The following is a 26,581-nucleotide window of genomic DNA, read 5'->3' on the forward strand; positions in this document are numbered from 1 at the left end:
TCAGGGAAATGCAAATCAAAACAACCCTGAGATTCCACCTCACACTAGTAAGAATGGCTAAGATCAAAAATTCAGGTGACAGTAGATGCTGGTGAGGATGTGGAGAAAGAGGAACTTAAGCAATTCTTAATACAAACTTCCAGTTCAGCACCCTCCAACCTCTGCAACGGCAGTACCATAGCCAACCTTCAACCAGTGTTCTGCTCATAGGAAAACAAGGTTCATGGGGAAACCAGGTCTTGTTGAAGGCTGGAATTCTACACAACACTGCTGCAGAGCTGGTTGGCTTGTTACCTTACCCTCATTATTACTGTGACAACAGAGCCCCAGGTGGACAATACCCATGTCCATTCTCCAAATGGGGAAACTGACCCCCTTTTGGAATTGTTCTCCTAATACCAGCCCCAGAAGGGAGATCCCCAGCACTGACCTCTGCAGTTTAGTCCAACTGAGGCCATCAGTATGCATTCCAGAAAAATTATGCCCCCAAACACAGGTGGCTGATAACATTTAAATCAATACGGTAATACTAGCTAAAAAAATATTAATACGCTTATAATCAGCAACACTCAAAATCTTATCTCTTACATATGAAATTATGGCCATTCATTTTGCTGTGGTCTAAATTGACTGAAAAAAACATCTTATCCAGCTACATTTCAACATGGGACAGGTAAGGCAGGAACTGTATTGGAAAAGACAGGAGAGATGTCTGGGGTGCAATAACAAGCAGAGAAAATATTTCTTTTCCTATAGTATTTTATAGGAATCATAAACATCATACTTTAGCTGAAAAGTAATAACATTTAGACTACAGGACTCCAAAGATGTTTGAAAAGCAAGGACAGAAGCTGAAGAACAAGGAAAGACACCTGGAGACCTTGCTTTGTCCTGGGATTTGGGTACCACAATAACATAGAAAGCTGGAAGGAAAAGCTGCTGTGGCTTTTGGCAGGTGTGATGTCTTCTACAGCATCTCACATCAGCCTGTAAATATACTTTTAGGAAGGATTGTGTCTGTTATAAGACGGCTAAGTTCTAGCTGGAAGTGGTGGCACATGTCTGTGTTCCTAAGAGAGCTTCCCAGAACAGCAGGGTATAGAGGCTTCAATGCATTACCTCCAAACAGTCTATGTCTTAAATACATGATAAACTCAAAGTAAAGAATCCGAAAAAAACCAGACTCAATGCACTTCCCAAGATCTGTGAGGGAAATACCCACATAACATCATAACTGGCAGTATTATATTTTGTGCAAAGATCGTATGTCTAAGCAATGAATTCTTGGAGCACACAGGGAAAGGACTACATTTTAGAAACCTTAGTGTAAGAATGGTCATTTTCACTTTCCTAATCGAGGCCACATTCAAGTGCACCTGGCTCGTATCCCAGACACTTGGTCAGTACTTATCTGAGGGGTCAAAGAGTGTTGTCAGCCATGCTGTAGCTAGAGAGAACAGCCACACAGTTTTAAATCACATTCATCACAGCATTAATTACAACATTCATGATCGCAAAACAAGCTGAGTGTCCAAGGATGAATGAACGGACCACAGTGGAATGAATACCAGCTAACCTTGAACAGGAGGGAAAGGCACTCATCTGTGATAGCATATATGAACCTCAGAGTATTATTAATCTGTTGAGGCAGTTCAGGCACAGAAGAAAAATATAGCATGATCTCATATCTATGGCAGGTGTCTGGGTTACAAGGTGCAGGTGTAACAATATTGGTCCGAGGCACAAAGTGTGAGCTAAAAGATAGGCAATATAGAGATAGGTGTGGTGGCACATGTCTGAAATTCTAGCATCTAGAAGATATAGGCAGGAGGGTTAGGAGTTTGTGTCCATCCATTGGTTACATGGGAGAGTTTGAGGACAGTCTGGGACACAGAGAGACTCTGTCTCAATAAAATACAAAAAAAAAGGGTTAAGTTCTGGGAATCTGACTACAAAATGTGTGGATGACAGGTCACAATATTGTATTGCACACTTGAGGTTTCCTAGGAGACCAGATCTTATACTCCAATACCACTAAGACCTCCACACACATGCAGGAGCATACATGCATGTATACATATACACACAATGTAAATACACAAAATAACACATATTAGCTTAATTAAAGCAGTCATTTCACAAAATATATGTGTCAAATCAGCACATTGTACATCTAAATATATGTGATTTTATTTGTAATTTGTTTCTTAATAAATCTGATAAAACAGAACTTGTTGTAATAATGAAGCATCCCTTATTAGGAAAAAAGTCTTAGTTAAGAGATTGTATTGTGATCAAACACCATGATCAAAATTAACTGGGTGGGGGGAATGTTTATTTTAGCTTGCAGTTCCAACATCACAGTTCATCATCCAGGGAAATCAGGGTTGGGACTCAAGGCAGGAGCTTAGATACACAGACCTGAAAACAGTTTGAAACCATAACAAAACTTAGTTTGGAAGTTAAGAAGTGAGGGTCATAGAAGGTAAGAAATAATATTATAGGAAAGCAGCTTCTAGCACTTCAAGACCACTTTTGTGCTTACTGAAAAGATGTATAAAGTGCAAGAATTACCTATGTCGTAGAAGACAGCCCTGTCTCAACACATTAATAGTCAGAAGTAAATGCCAAGGTCTGAGTGCCTGTTGATTGCTAGCAGAGGGCTGGGCTGAACCTAAGTGCAATCTCTTCTAAAGGTCACTTCATAATACACCATGGGAGGGGCATGAAACAGTTTGAGAATTCACTGCAGAACCCCACGGAACACATCCGCTTCTCAGGAGGCAAGTATTGTCACATTTCAATGTCCCTCCTGGTCTGCTCCCCTGATGAGTGAGTGACAGGGAGGGATGCTCATTTGTGGTGGGATGTCCAAACTGCATACTGCCAGTGGCCAATTCTTGTCCAGGGCTGCTTACTATGTATGGCCTTGATTCTTTCAATCATTAAGGAAGACTTTTTTTATAAATAAATAAATAAATAAATAAAACATTTTTATTTGAATATTTTAAATAGATTCCCTTCATAATTTTATAGAGCAAGTTGACAAACTTATTAGCTGTATAGGAAATTTGAACATGTTTAATAAGCTTGAAAATAATAAATGTATTGCGACACACAAATATGCAATTTTATAGCTCACAGAAAATACACCTTTTTTGGGTTAGATGTAGAATGTTCACAGAAATACTCATAAATTAGGGCACAAAGGCAGCTTCAATAAATTCTGAAGGATCAACAACATATAAAGGTTTTGGACCAAAAATACAGTAAAGCTACAGGAGCTGGAAGCAAGGATTTTGAATGATCTTTTCACAAAGAAATGGTGAAGATGAAGGATAACTTAAGTATCCCAAGTTGGTCAATACACAGTGTTGAAAGATCTCAAGCATCGCATGGTACCCACGAAGCTATACAGCAATCACTTGTCAAGCTCTCTCCCCATCAACCAAAGACTCATGTCTGGAGAATGAAAGCAACCAGCTGGAAAGGTATACAAAACACTAAAGAGGGGGAAGTAATAACTCTACAGGAAGATGCAAATAAATTGCAAATTACAGCAAAGAAAATTCAGAAGCAAAGCTGAATATAGATACATCTTTGGAAAAGGTTAATAAGGTAGATTAACTACTGGTGAGAACAAAAAAAAAATGATGTAATAAAACCAAAACCAGACAAGAAACTAAAATGACAGAACAGATTTAAAAATGAGTAAAACAATACTCTGAAGACATACTATGAAACACTAATACATTGGAAAACATAGATGAACTGAAAACCCCTGTAAAAAATAAGAAATGCTAACACTGTCAAAAATGAAGAGAACATTCAGATCTCCCACAGAGAGCAAAGAAACTGAAATCCTAACCTATCCTTCCTTCAGACCTGGGCCCCTGGGATTACAGCTGAGTCTTGTAAAGCACGGGGAAAAATATTCTTTACTTCAGAGAAGCTTTTTGAAAAAACAATATAGAAATACTGATTCATTTGGTGGGGTAAATTTAATTATCACTCTAAACTAATGGCAGAAAAAATTATGTCCATTTTACTTACAAACATAGTTAAAAACAATCCCAGATAAAACATTAGCTAACCTATGCCAGCAGGTTATGAAAAATAATCACTGTTGGGGCTAGAGGGATGGCTCAGTGATTAAAAATTCTTGCTGCTCTTGCAGAGGACACAGATTTGATTCCCAGCACCCATGTAGCTGCTCACAACTGCTTACAACTCTAGTTCTAGGAGATCTGATGCTCTCTGCCATCCCTGCTATGAGGTGTTGCATTTTTGTGGTGCACATGACAGCCTCTTGACCCACAATGGGTTCTGTCCTGATAATTCTCTCGACAACAGTGATGAATCCAAGACTGGATTGCTCTGTGCAGCAAGAACTCCCATAATCTAATCTCCTGTAAATGACTAGTTCCACCAGACTTTGATGCTCAGGCTATGTGAAGAACACTGCATTCCAAACAATACAGTGGTTAAATAAAAGCTAGCTCCACTTCTTTGTTCTTTTGGATTTTTAGATACGTTCTTACCCTGTGCATCTTACTAGCTTTGAACTTGCTATGTAGTCCAGGCTAGCCTTGAACCCACAGAAGTAAATATATGACTGCTTCTGCCTCTAAAGTGCTGGGATTAAAGATATGTGATACAAATTTTTTTCTTTTTTAAATCCATTCCTAGCCAGAGGTGCCCATGCTAAACAATGTGCAGAGACAGGTAGATCCATTGGGTTTACTGGTCAGTGGAGCCAAACTGGGGTGCTCTGGGTTTGGTAAGAAATCCTATCTCATGAAAAAAGGAAAAAAAAAAAACAAAACAGGAGACATGATGTCAACCTCTAGCCTCCACACACTCATACAAGTGAGTATACTACACACATACACATATACTCATGTGTACACCAAACCTCCTCCACTCCTACACACAGTTAATAAAAAGTGGAGAAGGAATGAGATAGAAACACGAAGATAGTATGTAATCAGCTGGTACTTGCAGATAGGTCAACTGCAACATGCAAATTTTCCATGGGACCTTCATGAACAGTAGGTTTTGAAAGCCTTTCCTGGAGCTCCTGGACGTGGACTGGTGTGACTCATGCCCTGGAAGCAGGAGCACTTACATTAGCACCAGGAGGAGCTCCCCCGATGCAGACGACATCTTGCTTTTGAATAGTCAGCACCTCTTTGGTCAGCTTCAGGCGGACGTCATAGGCATTTTCCAACCCCTCATCATACAACAAGGCCAGAGCAGTTTTGGTCTGTGGATATAGAGTACAGATGTGAGCAAGTGAGTGCAGGAGCCCTAAGCAATGACAGTTAATAGGTGCCTCCTTTCCTACCACCTGCTAATCTGTGTGCACACATTTCTCTCTATGTACAATACAAACTCAACCTCTTTACAGATATATCTTAGACACATCTCTTTGTAAAGCTCCATTTTCTTGGTACCCTACAAAAATGCTGCTTGGGGTTTTTCTGTCTTCATGAGTGATGTGCCCACATCCTCAGACCAGAAGGGATGAGCACTCCTTGTCCCCATTTGCAGCAGGCATTCAGGGTAGCGGGGCTATCTCGATAGCTCCAGATGGGAAACTGCAGGATACTGAGTGTCCCTCAGGGTCAACACCCAAAACAATGACAAAGAAGTTGTAAGAACTTGTCCAGTAGTTGCAGCCCATTGCACAGGGGCTGCCACCAAGAAAAGCCACACCAGGCGACTGCCTTCTGAGGAAAGGGCTCATGCTAATGAAGACAAGCTGACATGGAAAGGCACAGTACCAATTCAGGTAATGTCAATATGTCAAGCACACAGTGACATGCAAAGTTAATTTTCAACAAATTCATTGAGCCAAGTAGCTTATACTAGTGAGTTGTCCTGGTTAATAAAGCCTCTGGGCCCAGAGACTCCAGGAGTGGAAGCAACTGGAATTAATTCAGAGGAGAGATCTAGGATGAAGGACAAAGAAAGGGGTGCTGGCCCTTCAACATGTGACTATGACAATGTAACTGTACATTTTGTAATGCTTAATCTCTATGGCTAACTTGGCTAGATGGAGAAATGCCTAGGAGACTTCCAACAGACTGGAGTGCCCCTGAGGGAGTTTCTAGAGAATGAGATTAGACCATCTCCAAGCTGACCAGTGGTTTCATTCATTGATGAATTCATTGATGGATCCAGAAGTTAGACTACTGTGGACATGGGACTGTGGAAGGCATGCCCCCACTGGAGGAAGTGGCTCCCCGAGGGCATGCCTTTAGAAGGAAAATCTAGTCCTGTCCATTTCCTGTTCTTTCTCTGCTTTCTGATGCCAGGATGTCATCCACATGCTCCAGTCCCCAAGATGCTCTGAAGCAACAGCACTGTCATATAGTGGTGACTCAGTGTAATCCTCCTGCCTTGTGAGTGTTTTCATAATTTTTTTCACAGCTACAGAGAAACTGAGGAATACACATTTAAATATTATATGCCATCCATTTAGAAGTTTGCCAAGGAGATCAAGCAGGACTCAATAAAGACCTGAAATGGGCTGTCTGCCGCCTTCCTTTACCATGTGAACCAGGTAACGTCAGTAAACCTAGCTCCTCGGATGTTCAAAAAAATTAAAAGTCAGGGACAAAAACCAATTTGGAGATAATTAAGCTTTCTAAGTCAAAACTATAATTTCATTCTAATCACTTTTTTTTCCTACGAAAACATCCACTTACACCCAACTACAATTAGCTTGCCAGAGATAATTGTGAGCTTTGACATAAATATGATGCAGCATCCAGGGAATGTGCTGTGTGTTCCTTATTGCACCTCTGCAGACCCTTCCTGCTATCCTCAGAAAATACATCAGTGTGGTCTAGATGAAAAGTAGTGAGGAGGCCACAGATGGCACCAAATCCAGGTGGGATGGAGACGGAATCTCCTTTCTCCCTGCCCTACTCTAACCCAGGACTCTTACCACTGTACCATGGCAGCCAGCCACTACAGTCTTTTAACTAGATGGACCATTCCCAGTTTCACTAGTACCCCTAAATAAAAGTTACCTTATTCTGCTTCTTTAAAGTAAACTTAAGTTTTTCTCATTCACAAACAAAGAATTAAAAATCTAATAAAAACAAACCCCTATCCCTCCCGTGGCTTTCCATCCTGGGGTGGACAGTGCCATTGTCCAAGGTATATGTTCTCTATATGGGAACCCTCCTAACCCTTTACAGCCATAGGCCTCAGGGTTGTTCTGAGCATTTAGCTGTCTCCCAGTTCCAGCTATGCCCATAGAAACTCTTTATTTTGACAAGGGGAGCCTGCTAAACATTGATCCATATGGCTTCATTCTTTTGGGGAAAAAAAAGACCCAAGAGTCTCCACCTCACAGGAAAAGCAACATTCTGTACTGCTCTGTGGGCTTTGGTCCCCTCTGGTCCGTCTTTGTTCCCACTTCAGCCACTCAGTTACCCTGGGGGCTACCAGCATTGCAGTCCTATGCCCACCTGCTTCTCACTAGTTCCACACAGCCCCACTTTGACTTCCTGGAGGGTCAGCGTTTAAGGTATACGATCTTGACATCATCACATGTTATGTCCCCTGAGTCCTGGTTCCCCTATCTACTCTACTTCTTCCTTGAGATCTGCAGAAAGTGAGTTCTTCATTCCAAGAGGACCCTATTTACTCTGTGTAAGGTTGTGTTCAGGTTCCTGCAGCTGAAGTCATTATTGCCTAAGACAGAAAAATGTTCCTCTCCCTAGTGAGATCAAGGAAGAAAACTCTTTCACTTCCTTTCTCTCGCTCCCCAACACGGACCCCATCTCCCTCTCTGTGTGTGTATACAGTGTAGTGTACTGGGTTAGCCTGACTTAAAAGTCAAAATACATTACTTCACTGTACAGAAATATGTAACGTTTCTATGACAAACATACCATATCTAACAATGTGAATATACATCTCACAATAGGTTAGTATAGATAGCCATAATAATCAGCAGAGAAAATGAACAGTCTGTTAAACTGATACAAGAACACGAAATGAGACTCTCACAATATCTGAAGATTAACTTCCTAGAGAGTTAGCAGTAAATGATCATGGATAACAGAATAAAGTCACATTTGTGTGTACATGCAAATTTGTGTGTGAAGATACACGAAATGTACAAAGATAGGCTTTTTAGAAATGGTAGTCTATATGAATAAGGACAATTTGTAAGTTTTGAGCATGCACCGTTTACTACTGCCTAGTTAAATCTGCCAGGTTCTAGTTCACTATACCCTGTTGAAGTTGATTTCCCTTTGAGTAATTTTAAGTTACTCAAACCTCTATGAATTTAGAAAAAGTATATACACCATAGATTTCTTATTTATGCCTCTGAGTATATCTCTGAAGTATATCACTTATGGATGTATTTGCCACAATAGCATTTAGTAATTCTGACAGAGGGCATGGATGTCTAGAACATCCATGATTAAAAGAAGCACACACAGCCTTTCCATTGTTCAGTGTATGGAAACGGCCACAAGTTACAAGATGATTTTCCTGGTTCAGTCAGAACTGAATATGTCTTCAATGCACTGCTGGCATTAAGTGCATTAATAATTCCTCTCAGATGCTGAAAGAAACTTGAAATCCAATAGTTACTGAAATGCAGAAAGGAAAAGAAACTCAACTGGTCACCATCTCAGGCTCTACATTTTAGTTTAGTTGTCATTTTGGAAGCATAAGCCTGAGGCAGCTTTAGGTGACATACTGTTTCAGAGAACTCTAAAACCCTAGTCACATCCACACAGTTAAGAGAGCTCTCCAGAAGTCAAGATCTCGTGGGTAAAGTCTGCTTGCCCATGGTGCAGCCAGCCTGGTGAATGAGCTGCTGCCTATCAGGGTGTGCACACTCCAGGGCCACATATGGGCCACAGTTTCTTCTGTTTCTCTTCATGTGTGGATACTTCTGAGTACCAAGCACTTGAACTTGGCATTTCTGTCCTAGGTAACAGGTCTGAGCAACCCCTTTTGCGGGTGCGATGCCTATAGACTGCCAACTACGCAGCAGGCCATGGGCCCCATGATAGTACCAGCCAGGCCCTATGTATGACCCTATGTATGACCTGGAGCTCCCATTAGTTATCATCAGATATTAACAAGACATTTAATTATCTGGGAGGCACTCTAGGTCCACTCCGTATCTATGTCCTGACAGATTTCAACCTTACAGCCAGATTGCAACTGTGTTTATAGTGTGTAAAATTTATCTCCTCATTCAAGCTCAATCTAACCAGAAAGCAATGATCCATCTGAATCTAGGAATCCAGCAGTGATCAAGAGAGAAGGGGCCGCCATCCCTCCTCCAGCTGGGTGCACAGGCTCCATGCTTCTACTGAAGTTGCTACATCCACGAACAAAGTGCCTGAGAGTTCTGTGCTTCAATGGCCCTTTGACACCTGTAAGCCCATGATAGTGCCATTTCTATCAACAGCTGGGCAGTGAGAAGGAAACACCCCGAGGAACAGATTCTAAGACACAACTTGTTCCTCACCTGTTTCACCACCTCAAGCTGTGCAGCTCCAGCCAAGCCACAGTCCCTTCTCAGGACAAAGTGCAACTCTCAAAGTGTTAAGGGCAAAACTTGTAACTCTCAGCCTGGAGCTGGCTCGTCGCCATTTTCCCCATCAGCCCCAGCGGCAGCTCTTCCAGTTCCACGGCCGCTGCCACTGCTTTAGAGCAGGCCTACAGCCAGAATAAAGAATTCTATTGCCCACATTGTGGACATTTTGGAAAATGTAAATTAGAAGATGTGACAATGACTTCTCAGCTACTTCAATACTTGTCTCTGTTGCGTGTAGTTTTAAAAACACGGTACCGCCTTGCCACGAGCTGTCACGCTACCATCCTCTCCCTATGTTCCACCTGGCTTAGCTCTGGGATAGATCTCAACCCGCCCTAATCCAGCTTCCTTTTGAATCCGTGGATGAAAGACACGCACTCAGCCTTGTTACCTTAACTTACCTGCTAAGCGCAATTGGTGGACGAAAATACCTCCCACCTAGAAATGTTGGCCCTTACCAATTTTATTATCTCTGTTTCTCCTCTTGCCCTAAACTTAGTGATTTGTCCCAATTAGCCCCTGCCAAACATCTTTGGCAACCTGCCTGTAGTGGAGGCAGCAGGCCCTAGCTGCTCCCAAAGTCTTACATGGTTACTGTGTCCCTTTTCCTACAAACCATGGCAAAAAATTGCTTTCCCTGCATCTCCTTTACCTCTTGCAACCTAGAAGTCCCATCTGTACCTTCCACCCAGCAATTGGCTCCCAGTCTTCTTTACTGACAAATCAAGAACCAATTAGGGAACTAGACCTTAGTATCAGAATCCCCCCTTACACATCTCATATGCTATCATGCCTTTGCTTGCTGTGAGATGAAGTTTCTGGGGACAAGCTACATTTATATTAAAGACGACTAAGCTAATTTGCTGGTCAGAACAGTGATTGTGAGGAGTTGGGATGTTGCAAACCCAGAGCCAAGCCATCCTGGGCTATCTTCAGGCCCCTTCATAGGCTTTACAGTCTACATCTGTTTCTGACTCACCAGGCTTTGACTATCACGTGAAACATTTTGAGATGGGTTAATAGCAGGTTCGCAGCCTCAAAGATAAGGATGTCATCAGACAGCATCTGAAACCCATAGCAGACTTCCCTGCTTTGCTTGCTTCACCTGCTTGCTTGATGGTTCCCCCAGTGTGTTTGAAAACTGCCTTGATTTATAATGTTCTGTAACTATAAAAACATCAGGAACCTGTTACCATATTGGGACATAGTATTTGGGGCAAACTGAGTGCGAGTTCCTGGCCCATCATTTCTCATATTTGGCTCCAACATAAACAATATCTTGCTCCCCTTGAGGTGAGAGCTGTGTTTTGTATAAACACAACATTCAGCTTACAATAAAGTGACAGTTTTGTTGCAGAGATAAATCTGTAAGTCATTATTTCAGGGTTGAGGCATGCAGTAGTTTAAGAACATTGGCATGCTGACTGTTAGATGCATAAACATCTCTGTGCCTCACTCCATAGCACATTCCTTACTATGAAGACATAAAAGCTCTCATCACATTGCTAAGTGTTTGACACGATGAATTGGTTTTTATCTTATGTGTGTGTGCATGTGTATGTGTATAATTAGCATGTGTGTGGGCACACACATGTGTGAGTCTGCATGTAGAGGAAAGAGGAAAGCTTCAGAGGCTGATCTTCACAGGTGTTTTGTCCATTTCTTTGAGACAGGGTCTCTCATTGGCTTGGAGTTCACTAATTAGGTTAAAACTGAGTTTGATCCCTACCACTCAAGTAAAAAGTTGGGCATGGTGGCATGTGTTTGAAAATCTAGCAGCTAGGAGGGAGAACCAGGTGGTTTGCTGCAGCTTGCTGGCCATCTAGACTAAACTACTTGGAGAGTCCCAGGTTCCAGTGAGAGACCCTATTTCAAAAGACAGCATGGATAGTATGGGAGGAATGACATCAGAGGTTGCCCTCTGCTTTCTATAGACATAAGCACAAACATACATATACATAGAGTTCACACACATACAAAATCAAAATATGCATGTAAAAAGTAAACAGAAAGAATATTCATATAATGAGGTAAAAATTAAAATGTATTCCAACCAACACTGGGTGTACAGGATGAAGCGCCTCATGTTAGCACTGACATAATGAGGAGCTGGTCACCCGATGAAGTTGTTTCTATTTATTGTTATAATAAAAACCATTATTCCTGTAGCTTAGTCATTGACCACTATACAACATATAATACAAGATTGTTTATATGTGTAATTTCATTTAAGCATTTTTATAACCTCTAGGATTTATTCTTCAGTAACTGGAATACCAAATCAAATAGAATTTCTTAGCACAAGCCAGACTTCTCATTAGTGACCTTGAGGGGACTGAAACCAACAAGGAATTTGAAGGCCATTCCAACAGTGACCTCAACATCATTATCTATTTAAGTAATTATCATTTTAAAAGCCACCATATAAAAATAAGACCAAAAACAAGGGACATACAGCAGATAGGAAAGTCTAGGGTATGGCTCAAATCACTTTAATTGTCATCACGTTGCATCCTATCTTACCACCTCATCATATCACATCATTACAAGTGCATGTTCACTTGTTTGCTATGGTACATATGTGAAAGTCAGAGGACAGGTTTGTGGAGTGAGTTCTCTCTTACTACCTTTACTAGGGTTCCAGGGATCAAACTCAGGTCAGCAAGGTGGTGTTAGGTGCTTTTTTTGTGTTGTTATTGTTGTTTTAATTCTTTCATATATTGCATCCCAACTGCAGTTTTCCCTCAGTCCTCTCCTTCCACCCCCACCCCAGTCCCAGCACAATCCACTCCTCCTCCATGGCTCTTCAGGAAAAGGCAGGCCTCCCAGGGATATCAACCAAACCCACTGAGCCACCTCACAGGCTCACAGGCCCAAACCAGTTTTAAGACGTATTTTCATAGTAATAAATCTCTATATTAAGAGGAAAAAGGCAATATAAATGTCTTTAAATAATGCTCCAAGGATACAGGATACAGAAAAACCAAACTTGATGTTTATATAAAGAATGAAGAAGAGAACAAATAAGTAAAATAGAAATTATAAACTTCAGAAGAAAAAAAAACAATAAATCTAAGAGTTGTTTTTTTTTTTCATTTTCTTCAAAAATTAAATAAGCCTTTTTTCTAGACTGAGGAGAAAATGAGGGAGAGTCAAACCCTGAGTGAAAAGTACAGATGCTTGTTTTAGCCACACAGAGGAGAGCAAGCCATCAAGAGCCCATGACAGAGGGAAGCTGACAGTGAATGGCAGTGGAGATATTGCACCACACACCACAAAAATAAAAACACCAGCAGGGGCTAAGAACAAACACAGACCAACAATTTGAGTATCCTAGAGGAAATGGATACATGCCTAGATTAATATACCTTAATATGATTTAATTGGGCATACATGGGAGCCTCGAACAGAACAACCATAAACAGAATACTGACCTGGTAATGAAATGTTCCCAACTAAGAAGAGCCTAGAAACAGATGGCTTCCCCTCTGAATTCCATCAAACATTAAAAGGTGAATTAATGTCAACATTCTCAAACTCCTGAAATATAGGTCTGGAGGCAATACCCCTACACTAGAAGCCTAGTTCAGAGGCCAGTATCTCCTCACACCAAGACTGACGACATTAAAAGAGAATTACACATGCATTCAACATTGATGCATGGGTCCTCCACAAAATATCAGCAAACTAAACTCAGTAATAAATCAAATACTACACATGCTGTAGCCAGGTAGGCTGCATCCGTGGCATACAAGATGTAATTCAATGCACTGTATCTAAATAGCATAAGTTAAAAACCACACGATCATCTCAGTCGATACAGAGAAAGTATTTTCTAATTCAACACCCTTCCTTGATCTAAAAATTATCAGCAGTTTGCATACCCAAGGGCTTTGTCTCAATAGAAACATTAATGAAAATCCTCCCACTAACAACATCAACTTTTGGGAAACTGAATCCAAGTGTATAGCGGGAAATGAGAGCTCCTTGATTATGGACATATCTACCATGTTATCCAATTGTCTGGGAATGGAAGGAGTATCACAAAACAACCTCCAAGTGCAACAGCATAGTTAATATAGTAATAATAATAGTAATAACAATAATAATAAAATAATAATAAATGTGCTTATAGTAAACTTAAACAATTCCACACCCAAAAGGAAACAGTGAAAAGGGAAATTACAGACTGAGAAACAATGCAAGATACACAACAAATATGGAACTAACATGAAATTCACATACAGCTCTTACAATTTAATCACTAAAAACAAATAAATGGAGGAAATACAAAGCAAAGGCCCTGAATAGATATTTCCTTCAAAGAGGACACAGGGTGACAGAGAAGCATGCAGAAAGATGATCAACATTATTTGCCTGGGAAGTGCAAATTAAAATCAGGATGAAATGCCACCTCTCACTCAGTTGTACCAAAGTCAAAGAAGAGGGTAGAGGATTTAGTTCTGTGCTAGAGCATTTGCCTAGCATGCCCAAAACTCTAGCTAGGTTCAATCCCTAACAGTGAAAAGGAAAAAATTGTAAAAAGTGTGAGAATATAGTTAGTATAGTCATTATGGAAAAGAGTGTGAGAGTCTCAAAAAGACTAAAAATGTATCTGCCATGACAGTCAACCAACGCCCCCCCAAAAAACTTTGTACACTGAGTCTTAAATGAAATCACCACATCACAGTGACAGCTGCATCATCTCAAAATGCAAAAACAACCTGTTTCAATCAATGGATGGATGGATGGATAAAATATTCAGGTTATATCTATACATACCTGAAAATTATTTTAACTTATTAAGAAAAGAGAATCTGTCATTTTCTCCAACACATGTGGAAGACATTGACATTGTGGTACATTTTGTTAAGTATGAGTAGAAATACACATGTAACACTGTTTCATTTATGTGTGTAATCTCAAAAATAAATACATCAAACACAGAGATAAACCTATCAGATGCACTACAGAAGAAACGGGGCAAGGTCCAAAGACAGACAAGCCTGGGTGGAGAAGGGGCAGCATAGACACTATGCTTACAACAGAATGACTTTGAGATTTCTGTAAGTGAGTACATTCCAGCTGTTCATACAAAACATATGGGTTACCCTATGAGATTGTAGGTATGTCAGCTTGCTTCATAGCAACCATCTCACTAGTTATATCTTAAAACCTCATGTGACATGCCTTCAATAGACAGAATAAAATTTGTTTAAATATATTCAAATAAACAGTCTGAGATAATATGAAATATATATTATAAGGTTCATGATTTGGAAAGTATTGCCAAATTTAGAGATGAAAATATTTTCTTGGCAGATAATTTGGACTTTGAAACTGCACAAATCTATAGCAAGAAAACATCACACAAGGAAAGGCATATCATAGAAGGTAACTATTAAGCAAACACCACCCCCTGTTTGACAAGAGACTAATTCCTGTTTTGCATCAAGAAATGGCTGCATGGGTTATACTAGTACCCCTCTGGGGGCACTATACCTCAATGTGGCTGGGGACAAGGCCAATTTATATCCTATTTCAACATAATTATTAATAGCTTCCCTTTTGGGTGTCTGAACAATCACTTGTTCCATAACCCAGACAGGAGAGGGGCTATGAAAGAAGAGGTCTGGTTCCTACTTCCCAGTGGACAGGTAGTGAAGGAACACAGCAACCCTTCTATGAGATTGCATTCTTCTCAAACTCAGGAAAGGAGGATTGTCTCCGTGTTACTAAGGTTACCTGGGGCTTTAGATTAAACTCCTGGAGAGATGACAGGCTTATTTGTACATTTCTCTTAGTGAGCTCCTTCCTACCACCAGCTTCATCTGTGTGAAATCCCAGGAATGGTCCTCATGCTTGGTTTTTGACCTGGAATGTCTTTTGTTTGGTCTTTTTGTGAAGCTTGTTTCTTATAAACACTGTAGGGTTAAATCCCTGAATCAGAGCCATTCTTGTCAAGGCCCTTTAAGGCAAAACCTGTTATTATTTGTGGTTGGTACTTGTTTCCTGTTGGGATCTTCTATTGTTCTTTCCTTTTGACAGGAGTTAGCTATGTATAGGCAATGAAGGAAAAGGTGAAGCTAAACTGGTATGCAAATGTGAGAGCAAAATGACCATACTTTCATTAACAGCCAGGAAGATGCATCCAAGCTTGGAGACCAAGCACACCTACAAGGCTGGTGACTGGCAATGCCAGTGGAGTTGACAGGAACCAGCACAATGATGCAGCAGCAGCAGCAGCTAATAAACAAGTCAAAGATGTGGAGAGAAGGGCTTCAACATGTGACTACTCACCAGTCTGGGTGACCAGCACATGAACAGCCTGTAATCACCTCCTGGGGGACAGACATAGGCTATAGGCACACATACCCCAATTTACTCAAACTCAATATCCCCAGAATCTATATAGGCATCTTGTTGGCCCTGAAACAAGCAGTTCAACAGGTTCCCCTCTCCTGGGCCTTCCTACTCTTGGGAGTTTCTTTCACTTTGTCAAGATTATACTTAAAAAAGTTTGATCTCACTTTGTCCTTATGTGTGCATCCCTGGCTTTAATTATCAATATGAGACAATGAGCTCAGCAGGCAGTGTTTCAGGTTCATTTTGGGTGGTCACTGATTGTCTGGCACCTGAGTTTTTTGAGGTAAGCACATCTGGATGAGAAAGGCTCCATCACTCTGACCTTCTATTCTGCCCTCTTGGAATGAGTCAAATATGTCTGAGTCAAGTCAATTATATTTAGTGATTGTTTTTAGCTGTATCTCTTTGTTGTACTTTCAAATTTTTCTCTAGAAATGAAAATACTCTAATACCATCTCTCTGCCTTCTGATGCTTCAGCAACAACACTCCCCTATCTGTCCTAAGCCCAGGGTAGGTGATGGACACATATGCTGTACACATGGTCCTTTGTGTTCTTTTCACATGAGCTGTTACAAAGTAACTGCAGAGGCAAGAAAATGACATATGATTATCCAGGTTCAAAAAAGGCACAGCTCTGTGGACACACTATAGTGGTGCTACAGTGAGGTATGATGTCAGAAGTACAAACAAACAATAAGGATGTCTGAAAAGACATAAGGAATCATCTTATTAACTAAATAGCTCTCTAATTGGACTTAAGACCTGCTCAACAAGAGAGAAATGCTTGATACTGGAACCTAGCCAAATACTCATTACAAATAAAGTCATAGATCTTGAAGAGGAACATACAATCACCACTTTACTAAACCAGCACAAACTGGTTTAAATATTTGTTTTTATCCCCACAGATAAGTGTAGTCCTCACCTCTCATCAAAAAAAACCTTTTCTTTGCAATAAACTGAGACCATTACAGAAAACCACAATCAATCAAAATGTAGAGTTGTGAATCTCAGTCCCAAAATATACATTTACAAAAATTCCTCCGCCAAAAGCTTAGAGATTATTGCAGAAAATGGGGTAGAAAGATTGTAAGAGCCAGAGGAATATGAATTTGTTGTGAGAATTCAGGAATGTCAGAAGATACATCCATAAAGTCTAACCACCATGACTTTGCAAACATGAGCTGTGCAAGGCTGAGACCTATAGACATGCTAACATGGACAAGTAAAGGTCATGGGGCCTCAAACCTAGACAAAATACTACAAGCAGCCAAGGACCACCACCACCACCACCACCACCATCATCACTACCACTACCACCATCACCTGCAACAACTAAGAAAAAAGAGGCTATGAATTTAAAGAGATAGGATGGGGTATGAGGCGTATAGGAGAAGGTTCAGAGAGAGGAAAGGGAGGAGGGAAGTGAAGTACTTATAATCTCAAGAAAATAAATGATTAACAAAAATCCAACATGGTCCTGTGAATAAATGCAAGTAGAACCAGAAATAGACTTGAGAACAATAAGAATCTAGCTATGAACTGCTAGGACCATGAAAATATAGGAGCTCTTCCCTAGACTTAGTTATAAACCTCATCAACATGTTTCAAATGCTACCCACGTCTGGACTTTGTAATATATGTGGTATAGATGGAGCCTCCACTACCGTCATTGCAAACTCAGATGCTCCCAAGTCAACTCTTGTGGAAAACTGGAGACTTTAGACAACCATGCTTGAATTGATGTACAATGCTACATATTTTCTAGAATGGAATACCCCAGCTTACAAGTCATGAGGAACCATACCATGTTCAACTAAGACAAAAAAAAAATAAGTCATGGATGTCAATGTGTGAACATACACCAAGCTTAACCAAATAACATATGTGTTGGGCCACATTTAAAAATGACCATAAAACAACTAGTGCTGTCCTCAAAGGAGAAGACTGGAAGAAGAAGACAGTGCCAACATTCTGATCTAGAACCAAGTCTACAGCCTTGCCTTAGAAAGCCTTTGTATTATTGCAACCCCAGAGAGCATGAGACACTATTAGAAAAGATGGCTTCACTACGCCAGGGGTCAATTACTTCTTATGCATTAGGACACAACAATGTCTGTCTCTTGATGTTCACAGAACTGCTGCCTGACACAGCAGGGCTCAGCTCTGATAGCAAATACCTATCAGCACCGCAATACCCTTAGGATTAAATCTACGTTCTGCCAGAAAGAGGGGCAAAATCAGCAGCAGAGATTTTTCTCTCTCAAACCCTTAAAGCTCACTCAAAATCATATTCATAAACAGAATCCCAGCCATATAATAGCTAGGTAGTGAAAATGCTAGACCCTGGAAGAATCAAACACATCCCTGGCAGCAGGAGAATAGCCCAAAAGATCACCAGAAAAAAATTACACATAGGTATGCCTGACGAGAGGAGAGATTATAAAAACAGAAAACCTAAAAGGTGAAATGAAACAGAAGAAGTTTAAGAAAGATGAAACACAGGCAAAAAAATAATTGGAATAAAATCCACAGTGAAATATTGCTAAGTCAAAGGACAGCACAATCAGAAGCAAGATCATGCTGAGTTAACTTAAGTGCATAACACAGCTGAAATATAAAATGAATATACAGAGAAGATGACAGAAACCAAAAGCCAGGTACAGATGAACCCCCTTGTAACTGATACTTCCAAAGTAAAGGATCTGTAATGACCATAGATAGACTAGGAAAATATAAAAACATAGATGTGCCCACAGGAAAGAAGGTGAGTCCAAGAGAGTAGGAATAGGATATTAACAGAAACATCCAGGTCACATCTTTCTAGAGCAACTGCACTGTAAGAGTAGAGGAAAAAGAAAATGATAGCACTTTTCATTTTCAATAGGTAGCAGATTTATATTCCTGATTTTTTTCAAGTTTAAATTCACTGACACAGGTAGAGTTTTGTACAGAACACAAAATTATTCAAGATTCCAGAGAGATAGGTCAGAGGGACCCATTTCTCCCTGGGGGACTAGGGCAGAAGTTAAACATCTTTACAGCACTGTTAAATCACTCAGGATAATAGCCTTTATTGGAAGCACTGCTTTATAGTTGATTCTTCTTTAAATAAGCTAAAATGCTGCAGGCCAGGGTGAGTCACTCCCCAGTTCACGGCTATTAGACCATTCCCTGGTGCCTGGCTGCCCTAGTATAGGTCTGTCAGCCAAGCAGCCAGCTTACCTGTTCTCAGAGGAGCACTGTCTTAAGACACTACTGGATGCCTCTAGGAAGCTTGATAATGAAGCACAAGTCTGACTCCAGAAGGCACAGTACGAGCCAAGACTGATTGAAAACAGCTCCTTGCTTGACTTTTTGCCATCACAAGCTCAGGTGGACTCTAAATGAGCCTGTAGTCATTTTCCATCCAAGCCAGAGAGGAATCACTTCCCTGGTAGCCTAGCAGAGGGCCTGTGATTGCTTCAAACACAGTCTTTCATCTGCATGAAGGTTTTCTTGATTGGTACAAACACCTTGGTCATTCTGTCTTTCCAGATTTGGAACCAACTCCTTCAAAGATTACAGTAGCTGCCAAGTTCTTTCATTGAGCAATAGCCTCCAGCACTCAGAGCCAAAACTCTTCTGAAACCTAGAATTCCTACATCTGTTTAAAGAACTTATGTCACTATTGTAAACATTTCACACAGTAAAATCCAGGGTCCTATATCATTATTAGTAAATTCTTCCAACTGTTTCAAAAAGGATGAGCATGATACATATTCTTCCAGAGGACAGGAGAATAGAAAATACTATAAACCTCTAACAGCCTCAGCTGGGGCCAAAGCCCAACATGGGTTGGGGGTTATAATAATGTATCATGTATCAATCACCCTTGTGATCAAAAATGTAAAAAATCCAAGGGAAACATTCCCACTTCCAAAGAGTAGTAGTTTTAGAGAAATGGAAGCAAAGCATAATTTAGTTTAAAAATTAGCCCATCCCATGACATATAAGTTGCCTAGCCAGATAACAGACGATCCATGGCTGGCATCAATCACAGCTGTACAGTTCTGGGAGCAGTTCTACCCATGGCCCTACAGGGCACTCTAGCTGTTAGGGAGCTTCCACTTATATATAACATGAGAGCCCTAGAAAGAACAAGCTGTCAACAGAGAGCTCGATCCTGGCTAGACACGAAGATAGTAACAATATTAGAGGTAGTACACTATCCCGCACGCCTCTTGGGATGGTCAGAGGCCAGCCTGCTACACAGGGAATGAATTCAAGGACCAATCACTCTGTATGAACAGTCAGAGAGCATACATGGCTCTTAGTATAAAATATGTGATGAAAATCCATCACTTATTAATAAATAAAACTTAATTAGAAGGAGTGTCTATGGCCTTAAAGAGACAGAGGAGCATAAGCCTTCTAAGAAGTATAATAGAGAGTTTCCAGCCAGCACAATAAAACACACACACACACACACACACCCCACATGCATAAGCATTATAAATGAGAAATAAAACTGACAAGCTTCACAGATGATATTATTAAGCATCTAAAAGTATTTCTTTACAGAATGAAGACAGAATAGCAATTTATCATTGGAATTAAGTTATCACTTAATGGTATATTGTGCCAATATTTAAAGTATATTTCAACATGTAAGTAACAAAAATTATGAGATAAAAAGACAGAATGTGCAACAACATTACATGTTGCCATTATTGTGAGTCTACTAAAAGATTTCAAGATCTCTACACTGAAAATTAAAACATTAACTATGGGTTAGGTGAATTAATATTTCCAGGTTCTCACTTCTCTCCAAATTAAACTACACATTCAAAACAATAGAGATCATAATCTCAGAATTTATTTTTAAATTCAATGATTCACACTGAAGAAAAAAATAAAAGCTTGAGAATTATGTGAACAGGTATCCAAGACTATTGTAAACCTAGTACAGCTTTTGTAAAACAAGAATTTGTTGTAAGGACACATCCAGGATGGACAGAGAAAATGCAGAGCCCTGAAAAGGTCCACGTATGTGTGTCCTCTTCATTGTGATAAGACAGCCAGCCACTGCAGTGAAGTGTGGGAAGAAAAATGTTTAAAATACTTGCAAACAGTTGAAAAATGAAGCATGATGCATAAAATCATGTGTAGCTTAAATGCAGTCAACTATGAAAGGCAAATCAGTAAAGCATTTAAACAAAAATTTTAAAATACTCATTAGCATTAAAATCTTCATTATCATTAAGAAATAAAGACTCCTTAAGCATCACAAAATATGCTCTATTCTGTAAGTTAGAAATTGATAAATTGTTCTACATTGCAATTGAGAAATTCTATTCAATGAAAGAAACTGCTATAAGAGAAGGAAGGAATCTACGCAGATAGTTCTCTCTGCTTCTCCTCTGTCTCTTTCTACCTCACATATTTGAGAGACTCATAAATATGACATTAAAAAAATTCCTGTATCACTATTCTCCTTGTTTTTTAATTCCACCTTATATTTTCAAGGTTCCAATCCACCATTGAAATAACATGGGGCAGGAACTCAAGGCAGGAACCTGGATCACTAACCGTGGAGGGATGAACCAAACTGGCTCAACTCACAGAGCTAGAGTTCTAATCCATCCCAGGCCCACCTCCTTAGGAATTGCATTGCCCACAGTAGACTATCCTATACCATGTCCTACATCAATTAATAACCAAGAAAATGTTTTACGGGCATACTTGCAGGCCAGTCCAATTTAGTTATTTTTTCATCTGAAATTCTCACAGTTAATGTTGGGCTATAAACAAGTTGACAGCTGGGGCAAACTTGGAAAATCAGTAGGAATAAAAAAGCTAAAATTAGTAAAGAAAAAAAATTCCATAGCCCAAGGGGAGGGAGTGCACAGGCAAGTGGCCATCTTACCGTCATCTCACCAGGAAGAGATACAGATGGCAAATAAGTCTATGAAAAGATGCTCAACCATATCACCCCAGTGAGTATTAATGAAAAGACCTAGAGTTACAGCACTAACCTGCAAACATCAGGAGGCAGGTGTAGTGAAACTGTCACTCACACATGGTAGGGACAGCCACTTGAAAAAGAGTTTGGCTTCTTAACTAAATAATATGCATGTTTGCCACACATCCAGCAATTTTTTCTTTGGTATTTACATAGGAATTCAGAACTTGTGTGTTCACTGAAACTGGATACTTATAGCAGCCGCATCCAGTGGAAACAACCATGATGTTACTCAATATATTAGAGAAGTAGAGTGTGCTTCACGCAGACCAAGGAGTATTACTCAACACCGAAAACCAACTGGCTGTTTTGCCATGAATCAGGCATGAAGATCCAAAACATCACTCAACAAAATAAATCAGTGCTTGGCCTTACCAGTATCAGCATGTGAAGGTTGTCATTTTAAAAGTCTATGTTTACTAACATATGTTAATTATACACAATAGTGGATTTCAGTCTGACATTTTGATAGACACACACACATATATATATATATATATATTTTTATCAAATTTTCTCCATTACTATCTCTTGTTCTCCTCCCACTCCTGCTGATTCCCAGTTAAGCCATCTAGTCCCTTCTCCTTTCAAGTCGTGTGTGTGTGTGTGTGTGTGTGTGTGTGTGTGTGTGTAAGGTTCACTTACAGGATCCTGAGAGAGGGATGATTTACAAGTTCAAGGGCACTTTACCAGTAGTTACAATACAGAAGCAAAGGTCTCTTACTCCTCTAGTAACCATTAACTGACTTAGGGACTGAGAGGCCTCTTGAGAACCCACACCTCCATGAACCTTATCTGTATTTTCGCTTACACAGTTTTTTTTTTCTTAGTGCATCATCATGAGGTGGAAATACTCTTTGACAATAGCTGTTGTGTCACAGACCATAGGTAGCCTCATATTTTCTTTGTGTATCACATAAGATGTCTGAAGGCAACTGTCGATGCATCTTGGAATTGAAGAAATGCATCATGGAGTTATAATCATTAGAACACTGGGATCAAATATTGTTAACGTGAGAAAAATCAAAGAGGTTCAGCAGGATCCCAGAGAACCCCACTGGAGCCAGGAAGCCAGTTCCTCATAGACAATTAACAGCAGAAACTTGGCTCTGGGACTACTGTTTAGTTATTCAAGAAGAAAAGAGAGAAAGAGAAAGAAACAATCAAATCATGATTGATAAAAACAAACAAGTCATGTTCTCATGGCATGTTGGACATTTTAAAGAATTTAAGTTGGAAGCTTCCTCCCATTTTCAGATGAGTCTTTCTATGTAACCCAGGCTGGCCAAGTGCTGGAATTACACCTGTATACCACAACTTCTGGCTATGAAAACCTTTTTATATAGTATTTTGCTGACTGCTGTGACTTGCTGTAATATAAGATGAAAACCATCTGGGCAAAGAATATACCTTCAGCTAATTCTTCTCACCCAAGAACCTGGGAGTGAAACACCCAGCAGCTCCATGCAGCCTGTGTAGTTCATGTGATCACTGGACATGGGTTTTCACATCCTCTCTGAGTGGGTGAGAGGATGAACCTCTTTGATTTATTCAACAGAAAAAAAAATATGCTTTTCCCTGCACAAACCATCGGACCTAAGTCACCATGACGTTCCCTAAAAATCTACCCTTGTCACTTCATCAAGAGTTGGCAGAAAAGGCAACAGAGATGAGAAGAAAACTCAGAAATCAAACCCCTCATTTGACACACACCCAGGCTCTGTCACACAAGTATATTTTTGAAGCATAATTTACATCTAATGTCAAGGGTGGTGGGCAGAAGAGAACTTCACTGCCTACACTACCCCTGTCGTTCTGCCGTTTCACAAATGGTATTCTCCACCTCATTTTTAAGTGTTATACACCATCGAGTCTAATATGAATTCAAAGAAAAAAATATCTAAATTACTTTTTATTTGGCAGATAAAATCAAGAAATTTGTATTTAAGGAGACACTATACCTTGTTCATTAGTAAACTGATGTCTTTGTTGGACAGGTCAACGTGGTTTTAGGGGTGTCACAAGGGAACCACACCTGCAGGAGAAGACTGAGATAGTCTCTAAGTTGAAAGGCTTGAGAAATGTAGATCAAATAGTCTCAGGGAAAGGGGAAAGGGCTGGGACAAAGGAGCCAAGGAACTGCAAAATCAGAGAAGGAGGACATGGTGGAGAGACAGTAGATGAAGAATGGAAGGAGCCAGGCAGTAAGGCTGTGGGGCTGAATAAAGTTGGAGACAGAGAAGGCATCCCCAAATTGGGACACCCACAGGAATCACCTGTTGCTGGAGCTCAATCCCCTGGGGAAAGCCAAGAGCTATTGATTTTACAGCTGTCTCCACATTCTGTTGGGGAAAATGGAGGATGGTTAGAGCCAAGGCAAGTTTGCAGGAGTGAGAGCCTGCAGGATGTACGAATAGAAACAAAAAGGTGGGAGGGTGGCCATGTTCAAGCCAGTGGTAGGTTCCAGAGGAGCATAACATGGGTGTGATCCCAACAACCTACCATGTTCTTCTAATTCTGGGTGTTCTGGCCAAGCAGCCAAGCCCAGAGCATCGCATCCAACAGTTGTAAAGAATTTTATTGTTTATGTCTACACTGGGTTGGGCTACCAACCAAACGCCCCTAGGCAGACACAACTCTGCATCTGTTAATCATTACTGGGAGCCACAGGTAGAGTCCCCAGTGGTGTAAATAGAAGTGGAGCTTACGTTTCTTCACAATCCAGAGAAAATAAATTAAACACATTCTTGTAGATTCTGCTTTAAAATGTGTAGAGACCTAAAGTCTCAACTAGAGGTTCTCCCCCTCCCTAATGCTGCATTCCTTTAATACAGCTCCTCAAGTTGTGGTGACCCCTCCCCCATCATAAAATTACTCTGTGGCTATTTCATAACTGTGATGTTATATTTTTATGAATTATAAATATTTGATATGCAAGATATTTGATATGGGCAACCCACAGGTTGAGAACATTGCTTTAGACAGTGACAATGCCCTATGGCATATACTATGATCTCTGCTATAGAAAGAAAACCAGCAACCTATCAGTAACTGGACTTATGGAGTGTTTTTAAGGAAAACAGAAATCATTCAATAGATCTAAGTCCTATTTCTATAAAAGCAGAAACTAAAATAAGTCACAGATCAAAGGCTTCTCCAGTATCCAGCAGAGTGACTGAGCAGCAGGACTCGGTGCATACCTCATTTCAACATGACTTAAAATTATATCTGCTTGTCAGAATTGGATTTTAAAATGTAATCTAATTGTGAGGAAGATGTTGAGAAAAAATTATGCATCTATACAGCTATTCAAGAGTTATAAAGTTAATTACACAATCAAAATAAAGTAAGTGGATTGCCACTAGGATCCAACTGTCAAGTCTTCTGAGGATTATTGCTTATAAAATGCATATTTTGATGAGAGTGATGCTATTGACTGGAAAAGAGAAAACTAAAGAAGTCCCTACCTTTACTGTATAGGCGATGCATTGGTTTTAGAAATGGGATGGGGAATTTTTACATAGTCCATAGGGACATAGAAGTTCATAAAGGGGAACAGGCTAACAGGATATATATATATATTTTAAGTAAAGATGCCATTCTTTGGGAAAGCTAAAAACATAAAATACGGACCATTAGGGAAGAATAAACTGCAGGTAGAAACAGAGTATGGAATAAAATGTAAGATGCCAATGTTTCCCAAATGCATCTGTGTCACAGATGTCACGCTTGACTGTAAAATTAAATTAGACACAAGCTTCTAATGCTTTAAAAAGAAATAACAGCTTCAGTTACTGGATTTAACAGGCTCATCAACATCCATTTGAACATCCTGCAAACCTGTAACAAGGTTGAACTTGAACTGCTATGTGTCAAAACAATGGTGAAATTAATCATACTTTATGGTTGAATTCTTTAGAGGATAATTCTTCTTAGCTAATTGTTAAGATCCTTCTCATATATGTTGAATTAATTTAGAATGCCAGATTACAATATTATAAAGGACAATAGCAAAAGCTGTTCATTTATACACTAATTAATAGGACCAGAGGCAGAAAAAATAGAACTTTGCTTCAAGATGGGCTTCCCCAATCCAACAGTGCTCCCCAATATACACAGCATTCCCCAATATACATTACAATTTCCTATGTGTATGGCAGTATCTGGTCTACACAGCATCCTCCAGTCCATATAATATCCTCCCCTACGCTGAGTCCACAGAATGGACCCCTGTCCTTGTAGTACTGCTGTCCACACCATGTCCCCAGTTGATACAGTAATATCATTCATGTGCCTCACCCCATCCTACAGCCGCAGCAGCTTTGCTTCACATGCAGACTCAGCCATTCTAGAACTGAAATTCTTTTCGATGACTAGCTGTTCCAAGTTCATTTCAAGTTTATGGATCAGTAGGACTGTTAACCTGGCAGTTAGCCTCAAAACTTATTTAAATATTTTATCCAGCCTTTAAAACTATCTCAGATGCATTTTGAGGGCAGAAATTTACAAATCAATTCTCAGTTGTATTTGGAAAAATCAAGCATTCTAGAATATTTTAATAAGATTTTGGCAACAGGAGCAAAAATAGAAAATCACAGTCGTCAACTTCAGAACGCTACAATGGTGC

The 26,581-nt window shown here is 40.0% G+C and overlaps 1 protein-coding gene across 1 annotated transcript in view; it reads right to left on the bottom strand.

Moving 5' to 3' along the window:
• The window catches only part of Sntg2 (syntrophin gamma 2), a 199,700-nt gene that overhangs the window by 133,188 nt on the left and 39,931 nt on the right, over positions 1–26,581 (bottom strand). Inside the window, exon 2 of the mRNA XM_031356509.1 lies at positions 5,129–5,266. Coding sequence (XP_031212369.1) covers positions 5,129–5,266 — 138 coding nt within the window. The remainder of the gene's footprint in view (positions 1–5,128; positions 5,267–26,581) is intronic.

Source organism: Mastomys coucha, unplaced genomic scaffold (genome assembly GCF_008632895.1).
Source record: "Mastomys coucha isolate ucsf_1 unplaced genomic scaffold, UCSF_Mcou_1 pScaffold6, whole genome shotgun sequence".
NCBI lineage: Eukaryota > Metazoa > Chordata > Mammalia > Rodentia > Muridae > Mastomys > Mastomys coucha.